Consider the following 8,477-nt stretch of genomic DNA (forward strand, 5'->3'; position numbering starts at 1 on the left):
CTTGTGTAGATTTATCACATTTTCTCTCTCTATTTCGACCCTAGATTTATAGGTAGAGATATTTATTTTCAAAAAAAAAATATTATAATAATAATAATAATAATAATAATAAAATATATATATATATATATATATATATATAATAGGTGTTAGTTAGGTGAAATCCGAACAGGATTTGGTGGCTACAACTATTAAGGCATGCTTCATAAGGACTCCAACAAAAAGAATTCGAACGAGACTTGGTGGCGGCAATCATCAAGGTTCGATTCATATGAATTATTGGATATAGGTCAAAAAGAAAAAACAATGTTTGTTTATAAAATATATATTATAAAATAAAAATAACAAAAACAATTATTGAAATATCCATTCTGTGGTTATGAGTTTTGTCCCCTGCCAAAATTTCAGTTTCCAGATATTACCAAACCCCGCCACGAAAAATGTGTAGGTTCGTAAAAAAACATTCATTAAAATATGGTCACTCTGCCCAACACTATAGAAATGGCGTTGGTGATTGCCAAACTAGAAGGTCCTGCTGTTAGTCAGTACTTCACATTACGAATATTGCCGGCGACACTTGATGAGTCCCTCTATGATCTTGCTGGAGAGCTGGTATGTATTTGATGTTCTTGTTGTTTGTCTGAAATGGAAAACTTAAAGCGTAAAACCTTGAGTAATAAAGTTGGTCTCATACGCCAATTACGATGGAAGGTGAGGTTTTTGCTGATATCTGGAAGAGAAATTGAGCATGCACCAACAGAATCACATACATTAACATCGCCTAAGCTTCTTTGGTTTCTTATTTTTGGTTCCAGCCACAAGAAGTCATCACTCGATAAGAGGTTGAAACTATTTAAGCTTCGTCTTCTCCACTTCCTCCTTGCAAAAAAAAAAAAAAAAAAAAAAAATTGGATCAAAAAATAAAACTTCTATAGAGAGGTGAGAGAGTCTTTTCTCTCTAGCTTTTCTCCCCACCGCCAACCCAGCCTCGACAAAGCCTCACTGTCTTCCGTTACAGTAGCCGATAGAGGGTCTCTACCCGTTGGTCGTCACCCCGTTTCGTCACCGTCCTAGCCTATACCCTTTCAAGCTTTGTCTTCTCCACTTCCTCCTTGCTTCATCTCCTCTGTTTATCGTCGGGTTGCGGCCGGACCAAGCGATTCAAACCGGCGGTGGTGGGAGTCCTCAGCCTCCTTGGAGAGATGGCGAGGTCGTGGTGAGCCGGATCTGAGCTGGAGGCGTCGTATAGCGGGTAGATCTAGGGTTTGACTTTAAGTAGATCTGGGTCAGATCTCTCTAGGAGGGTTCGCCGGAGTGGCTTTGCATCGCTGCCTTCGCCGTTCTGGTCAGTTGCTGCCTCCACCGTCTTCCCTTGTCTCCTCTTGCGACCGCTTTGGTAAGAACTTCCCCCTCTTGTTCCAAGTTGAAAAGGCGATATCGAGGCTTATCGTCGGGGACTTCTTCTCGGAAATGGTTTCTCGACAACCACCTGGTGTTTTGTTGAGTTTATTCTCTCTGTTCGCCTGCTATTAGGAGCTCTTGCTCCTCTGTTCCTCAAGCTTCAGAAGAAAGTTGGCCGCTGTCCTCTGCCTCTCTTGGTGTTCTGATGCCGGAATCCTTTGTGCTCTGCTCGTGTGGTGGGACCAGAGTCCAGCCGATTAAACCTCTGCTTCCGCCTGCAAGTATCCCACCTGTACTTCATCTACTGGTTTCTTTACACCAGCTAGGATTCTCAGAGCAAGGCGTGGCAGCTTCTTGAGATAGCAATGTCTGGATTGGACTTCACTGCTTGCGATGGACGGACCAGGACTTGCCGACCCTGCTTCGCCTATCCTTCTGTTGAAGCTCCTTCGAGACGGTCCGTGGTCCCTCGGACTGTTCTCCGGTTGCGATTCTCTATTGATCCGAGCGATTTTGATGCAGGTTTCGGCTTCAAGATCTTCACTTTGGTCTACTGTTAGCTAAAAGGTTGTCTTTGAATCTGTTTAATTAGCTAAGCTTTATTCACATCCTCATGGTTGTGTTCGAACCTTATTAGTCTTAGTGAGTCTTTTTTACCTTTTTTTGTGGTTCGCTAAGGCTCCACTGCTTTGTCTTGTCGACTTAGCGTCTTAGATTCATTAGGATTAGATTCGTCGAAGCCTATTGTATCTCATTGCTTCATTATTAAGTTAATGAAATTCACATACTTAACAAAAAAAAAACTATAAATTTTTTTTTTTTTTTTTTTTTTTTTTTTTTTTTTTTTTTTTTTTTCTAGTGTAATACAATTGCCTTCTTATCAAGTTTCTCTGGAGCAGTTCCTCGTTCAAGGAGCAAAGTCTTCATGTTGCTTCTGTCAAGAGCATACTTGAAAGTCATGCCAGTTATTTGATGTCGGGTAAAGAACTTTCGAGTATGTCAACACTTAGTTTCGAGTATCTGTATCTCTCACCCTTTTATGGTTTAACGGCAATAGAAGTGTTTAGTATTAACTAACAAGAATACCAAAATCTCAGGCTGTGCTCAGCTGGAGAATTTCGCAGCAGGACTTGAACTGATTGGTCAAAAGGTAGGAAACAACTCTACTGTGGTTTCTTTTCATGTTCCAATTCATGTTTTCCACTCTGCTTCTCGTCGAGACAATAAAAACCAAACACATAGACCTCTGCCTCATTATAAAAATCTCTGTTTCTTCAGCTGCAAATAAGTGAGCTACAGAACCGGTTAGATGCAGAGTTTCTACCGGCTCAGATGTGTTCAGTGAAGTTCAAAGAATGGATAGTTGTTCTTGCCACTCTCTTACAACGGTCCGAGAGGTATGAAACCTTCTAACTTCCACCATTATATCATGACACTTGGAAAAGCATGACCAAAATTTATATTTATTTTTTCACGAGCGCAGGTACTTTATGATATATTCCGGTCTGATCTACGGTTGTGGAAAGCATATAGCATGACATTACAGGTTAAACTATTGTTTCTATAACAATCAAAACATCCATTTGGTAACTTCTTTAAAATATTGTTCTTTGTTTCAGTCTCACTTGGGTTTAGCTCTGTACCAATGACTTACTCCAGATCTTAGAGGAGAAACTCTCAGCCACCCCACGAGAAGGAAGCAGTAGAGGTTCCATCTCTTGAATATAAAAGTATATTTTATTTTTGGAGATTTTCTCACTTTTAAAACTTTTTTGACCTCGTGTAGATATAAACATGATTCCAAAAGAAATAAGAAATACATGTTTGAGAGCGTAGGTATAAAATTGCAGTTCTTGTCTTCGAGCACAATGTCAGTTTGGAGTCTGTCCAGATTAGCAAAGCAGACTCGGAACCAACCTGGCTCATAGCAGTGAAAGGACGAGCCAGGAGAGACATTGGTCTTGACCTTATTAACGGTCTTATTCTTTAAGCATCTGACTCAAACCCAAGCAAGAAACCCCATCTCGTAAAGATTCGGTGTCTCTTTGCTTCTTCTCTCTTTAAGACCTCTGTAAGGAAGTTACAGACACATCTATTTGCAAAATTTACAAAACAGAACACTGGAATTTTTTCAATCTTTTATTCAGGTTACTAAAATTGAACAATAAATCAAAACATGGGGAGCCATTTTGTATTCTATTAAAGCAACGAAGAATAGAGGTAGATGATACAAAAACCAAATCATCACAGACTAAAGACACGGAAAACTGAAGTTTTTCTCGACCTTATAACCAACAGGGTAACCTTGCATAAACTGTTTAAGCTTAATCAAATCATCAGAGCTAGTGAGACGCTCCATTAAAATCTCCACGGTGGTCTGGTTTGCTTCACAGGAGGACTGGTTCATTTCGTCCATTAGCTTAAACACCGTCTCTTTCTGGTGCACCTCATTAAGACACTTAAACAAGGCATTGTACGTTTCCACATTCGGTCTCACCATCTTCTCTTTCATTTCCTCTTTCAGAGACATAGCTTGTCCGAGATTCCCCGCCTTGCAAAACGCGTTTATGAGAATGTTGTACATCACGGTGTTCGGACTGACCTTTGAGCGCGAACCCATGTCATTGAATAGCTTCAACGCTTCGCTTACATCCCCAGCCGAGCAATAAGCTTCTATTATCACTCCATACGTCACAACGGTAGGGTGCAACCCGTCTTCTCTCATGTTCTCCATCATTTTCTGAACACTCTCGAAGTCCTTGAGTTTACAGAAAAACGAGACCAACGTGTTGTAAGTGATGGAATCAGGTTTCATCTTTGCTCCCTCCATATCGGTTAGCATCTCATAGACTTTCTCCCCGTTGTTCTTATCACAAAACAGCCCAATCAGCATGTTGTAAGCCAGCAAATCAAGAGAAAACCCTGACTGTTTCAGTTTCTCCACCACTCTAACCGCGTCATGATCTCTTCTAGCTTGGCACAATCCAGATATCAAAGCGTAATAGATCTTTGCATCAGGTGAACAACCATCTTCCAACAGTTGGTCAAACAGTCCCATAGCGTTTTCTATGTTACCAACGCTGCAGTAAGCATGTATCAACGTCGTGTAAGTAACCACGTTCCCTTGCAAGCCTTCCCTTTGCATATCTGCAAAGAAAGCAATCGCCATGTTCACTCCATGGTGCCTGCACATTCCGCCGATAAGTGTATTGAGAGTGACAACATTGGGTTTAATCCCATCCTCCTTCATCCGAGAAACAACTTCTTTAGCCGTCTCAAGCTGTCCCGCTATGCAATACCCACCAATCAAGCAATTGTAAGTAACCGTAGTTGGCGCACAACCCTCTTCCGTTTTCATCTTCACCAACAGCTCCTCAGCTTCCTTCATCCTCCCCACCTTGCATAACCCGTCGATGAGAGTGTTGAAATGAATCGAATCAGCTTTAATCACATCCCCATCATCAGTTCTCTTCCCACACATTTCTTGAAAAACTTCAAGAGCTTCATCGACCCTCCTTGACTTGCACAAAGTGTTGATAAGAATCCCCAACGTCACTACATCAGGCCGAACCTTTATCTCGACCATCTTCACAACCACATCATTCATTCTACCAATCTCCATATTCCTTCCCAAAACCGTCAACAACGCATTGAAGGAAGGAGCTTGAAGCGGAGCAGCCCTGTTCTTCATCAGAACGCTCAAAACCTCCCAAGCTACATCGGTCCGAGCATTTCTGCATAAACTAGTTATAAACCGAGTCAACCACACACAGTTTGGAGCCACACCATGAGAACCAAACCTCGAAATCAACCCAACAATCTCCTCTTCGTTCAAAAGCCGTCCTCTCCAAACCTCATGGAAAACAATATCAGCAGTGATTCTATTAGGACGAAAGACCGATCCTTTACAAAGCATTTCGTCGAGCACCTTGAACGCATCATCCACTCTCTTATTTCTGAACAAAACATCAATCACAACGTTACGAACTTGCGTGTTCTTCACACCCGAATCGAGCCGTTCGTAGACGAGAACCGATTCGTTCACCATACCCATACGCGAAAACCATCTGATGAGAAGCTTAGTGGCGACGACGGTGAGCGGGATGTTCTTCTCTGTGGCGGTCTCGTAGAGACTGAGAAGCTTAGCCTTTGCGTCGGGTTCGCTACCGGCGAATTCGATAGCCGATTGAAACACTAACGAGAGAGACTCTTCGCGGCGGTTCAGAGACTGAGATTTCGCGTCGAGGTAGTGGAAGAAGGAGACTGCTAGAGAGTAGGATCCGAGACGGCGGGTGATTTGAGAGAATGCTGGAGGAGGTAGAGAGGTTGCGAGGAGAGAAGAAAGCGTCTCGCTTGACGCCCAATCGTGGTGTGGGATTTTACGGAGATTCTCTAGTAACCGGGCTTCCACTGATTCTTGGCTCTCCGGTTTGATTCCGGGAGGTGGGTTGACATCGGCGGAGAATCTACGGAGGATTCGGGGATGGTTGAGGAGATAGTAGGAGTTCCGGCGCCGGGAAAGTGATAGCAAAGTATTCATCTTTTCAAAGGTTTTGAAGAAGACGACGGCCGCCGGGAGAAAGTGACGCGACTAACTCTGGTCGGCGGGTTTGATTTGCACTCTAATGGGCTTTAATGAGGCATTTGCACATATTGGGCCCAATAAGGATTATTACATTAAGAAGAAAAAAAATATTTAATATAGTATTTTAAAATTTTGGAGTGGTTTATTTCAAAATTTAGATGATTAAAAATTAATAAGATTTTTTAAAAAATAATCTATAGTTTCGTTTACACTATAGTTTTTTTTAAACCAAAAAAAAATTCTATATTTAAACGTCATCAAAACATTTTAAAATCAAGAAATTTTATAAAAATTTGTTCTTTAAGCTATTTTTCATAATATAAAAATTTAGTATATTTTCTGTTATAAAAAAATTTAGTATATTTGAAATTTCATAAATTCATAACACTATATTTAGAATCAAGGAAAAAAACACTAAAGAATTGTATATAATCTAAATTTGGGGCAAAAACTCAGTAATCAAAATCAGAAGAAAAAAAACTCTTTTCTTTATCACACATTGAGGACAAATATTTATTTTTCATAAAAACTCACTTATATTACCAGTCGTTGATATTACCTTGAACTGAACTCTGAAAATACAACTCTTCTTATCGCAATGGAGTTTAACTCGAAATGCCCCTCCCTCTCCATTAGAAATGCTCAATTCACCCTGTAATAAAAAAGAATATATTTTTTATTTTTTTTTAAATATAAAATAGGGTAAAACGTGGTTAAAGACGTTAGGGACCTTAATGAAACCAACTTATTACCAACCCGACCTGCTCTACCCGACCCAACCAAACTGAACTGGATCCTATTCTCTAAACGAAGCGTTTTGTCTCTCTCCCTCTCCACCTAAATCTAAATCCCGTCTCGTTCCTCTCCGGCTTCTCTCTTGCGATTGCGACGAAACCCTAGCCTCCGTGCGTTGTGGCTTTCTTCGTCGTCTTCCTTCGTCTAAATCAAGAATCCATTAATCTCTCCGTAGACGTCCTCTCTCCCTCTTATTTCTCGGGTCTCAACTCTCTAGAATCGAGAACCGCTTCGTAGAATCGAGAACCGCTTCGTTTCTTCTTCTTTCTCCGACGAAATTCTAGTCTCCATCTTCGTTCCTTTCGTAAGTGAGTAGTTTCCTCTGAGTATTGCATTGTTGAGATGTAATAATTGATGTTTGCTATGCGGTTTGCATTTGGAGTAATTGACGGTGACTTGTGTTCTTAACAGCGTTTCTAACTTCTTGTACAGGAAATGAAGGGCCGAAAAAGAAAGAATCCATCTACTACGTGCGTTGGAGTCTCCAGTAGAACTAGAGCTAGAAAGGCGGTCTCAGCTGGGAATGAGCCGGCAAGAGAAACGACTGTAGTTTCTCTCTCTGTTGATTCAGAAAGTGATGACATGTCTGATGTATCATCTAAGGTAGTTTTTGCACTCGTTTCATTGTCAGTGTGAAAGTATACTAGTTTCAGTAGTAACAAATGACTAATACATATATATTATGACTGCAGGCAAGGCAACCACCACAGCCCCTTGAATTATACTTCAAGAGCACAGAGTTCACGAAGACTTGCAAGATTCAAACCAAGTGCTTTGTGAAGAATACAGTGGACGTGATTAAGAAGCTTAAGGAGGAGGTTAAATGGTTCACAACCCATCCTCAATTTCGTCACTTCTTCCACATGCCTGATGAACAATACCTGAAGCTCCAAGGAATGTGGATGTTACTCTTGCGCACCATTTCGACTGAAGAAGAAGATGTTGCATGGTTTAGTCTGAATGGTGTTCCCATCCGCTATTCTATGAGGGAGCATGCCCTCATCTCGGGCTTAGACTGCCATGAGTATCCAAGGAAATATTTGAAGCTCGGGAGTACGAAGTTTGTGGATTATTACTTCGGTGGACTAAAGAAGATCACCATAACAGATGTGGAGCAGAAGCTGTTGTCTATGAAGACGCCATGCAATGATAGATTGAAGATGGCTGTCTTGTTCTTCCTTGGTCGGGTTATCAGAGGACAGGCAAAGGATTCCGGACCAGTAGATCCGTTCATCTTAAGGATCGTGGAAGATTTGGATGTTTGCAGAACATTTCCATGGGGTCGTTTGACATTTGAAGATGCAATAAAGAACATTAAGCATATGATGGAGCTTCTGAAGGGTGAAGTGCACCCGGCATGCGGCTTTCCTGGATTCATAATTCCATTAGAGGTAAAGCATACAATCTAGTCAAATATGAGTTGTTTTATAACCGTAAATCTGACAGCGCTACAATATTTGTGTAGATTTTGGCTTTTGAGTGTATTCCTAAGCTGGGGAAAACATTTCGACTATCTGCAGACACACCTTCTGAAGATTGTCCTAGGATGTGCAAGAGCCGCTTTACAAAGAGTAGCATGAAGGGCTATCCTTTGGAAGATATATATGCTGCACTTGGACACACAAAGGTATATGTATATATACTTTGTAGTAGAAACTAGAAGAATATAATAAAATTTAAACTGATTTTCCTTTTC

At 41.0% G+C, this 8,477-nt stretch overlaps 3 protein-coding genes across 8 annotated transcripts in view; 1 reads left to right on the plus strand and 2 right to left on the minus strand.

Moving 5' to 3' along the window:
• Positions 1-444: 444 nt before the first annotated feature.
• LOC106300783 lies at positions 445-3,536 on the plus strand. 6 transcript variants are annotated; one of them, XM_013737004.1, is made up of 8 exons: positions 893-1,858; positions 1,924-1,968; positions 2,301-2,395; positions 2,499-2,551; positions 2,680-2,798; positions 2,885-2,947; positions 3,021-3,109; positions 3,188-3,536. In XM_013737004.1, exons 1-6 carry the CDS (start codon positions 1,767-1,769, stop codon positions 2,937-2,939), a joined length of 459 nt encoding a protein of 152 aa, XP_013592458.1. In that variant the 5' UTR covers positions 893-1,766; the 3' UTR covers positions 2,940-2,947; positions 3,021-3,109; positions 3,188-3,536. The 6 variants fall into 6 exon arrangements, with proteins under 6 accessions (XP_013592455.1, XP_013592456.1, XP_013592457.1 ...); XM_013737005.1 differs by having other exon boundaries at positions 2,301-2,380; XM_013737001.1 differs by lacking the exons at positions 893-1,858; positions 1,924-1,968 and adding an exon at positions 445-842.
• On the minus strand, positions 3,523-6,061 carry LOC106300782 (pentatricopeptide repeat-containing protein At3g61520, mitochondrial). Its single transcript, XM_013737000.1, has one exon. It carries the CDS (start codon positions 5,939-5,941, stop codon positions 3,653-3,655), a length of 2,289 nt encoding a protein of 762 aa, XP_013592454.1. The 5' UTR covers positions 5,942-6,061; the 3' UTR covers positions 3,523-3,652.
• A 369-nt stretch (positions 6,062-6,430) lies between these two features.
• Positions 6,431-8,477, minus strand: part of LOC106296854 (3-methyl-2-oxobutanoate hydroxymethyltransferase 2, mitochondrial) — an 8,070-nt gene continuing 6,023 nt past the window's right edge. The window contains exon 6 of the mRNA XM_013733087.1: positions 6,431-6,638. Within this exon, the coding sequence (XP_013588541.1) occupies positions 6,634-6,638 (5 nt within the window). The 3' untranslated portion in view covers positions 6,431-6,633. The remainder of the gene's footprint in view (positions 6,639-8,477) is intronic.

The sequence above is a fragment of the Brassica oleracea genome, chromosome C6 (genome assembly GCF_000695525.1).
Source record: "Brassica oleracea var. oleracea cultivar TO1000 chromosome C6, BOL, whole genome shotgun sequence".
NCBI classification, from domain to species: Eukaryota; Viridiplantae; Streptophyta; class Magnoliopsida; order Brassicales; family Brassicaceae; genus Brassica; species Brassica oleracea.

What these genes read in the sequence shown, in the direction of transcription:
- LOC106300783 (XM_013737001.1), top strand. Translation starts at nt 646, where the DNA reads ATGGAAAACTTAAAGCGTAAAACCTTGAGTAATAAAGTTGGTCTCATA. An exon ending in AAGTCATCACTCGATAAGAG is followed by an intron (nt 843 to 2,300) that starts GTTGAAACTATT and finishes TCTCTGGAGCAG; the next exon opens with TTCCTCGTTCAAGGAGCAAA. An exon ending in CTCTTACAACGGTCCGAGAG is followed by an intron (nt 2,799 to 2,884) that starts GTATGAAACCTT and finishes TCACGAGCGCAG; the next exon opens with GTACTTTATGATATATTCCG.
- LOC106300782 (XM_013737000.1), bottom strand. Translation starts at nt 5,941, where the DNA reads ATGAATACTTTGCTATCACTTTCCCGGCGCCGGAACTCCTACTATCTC.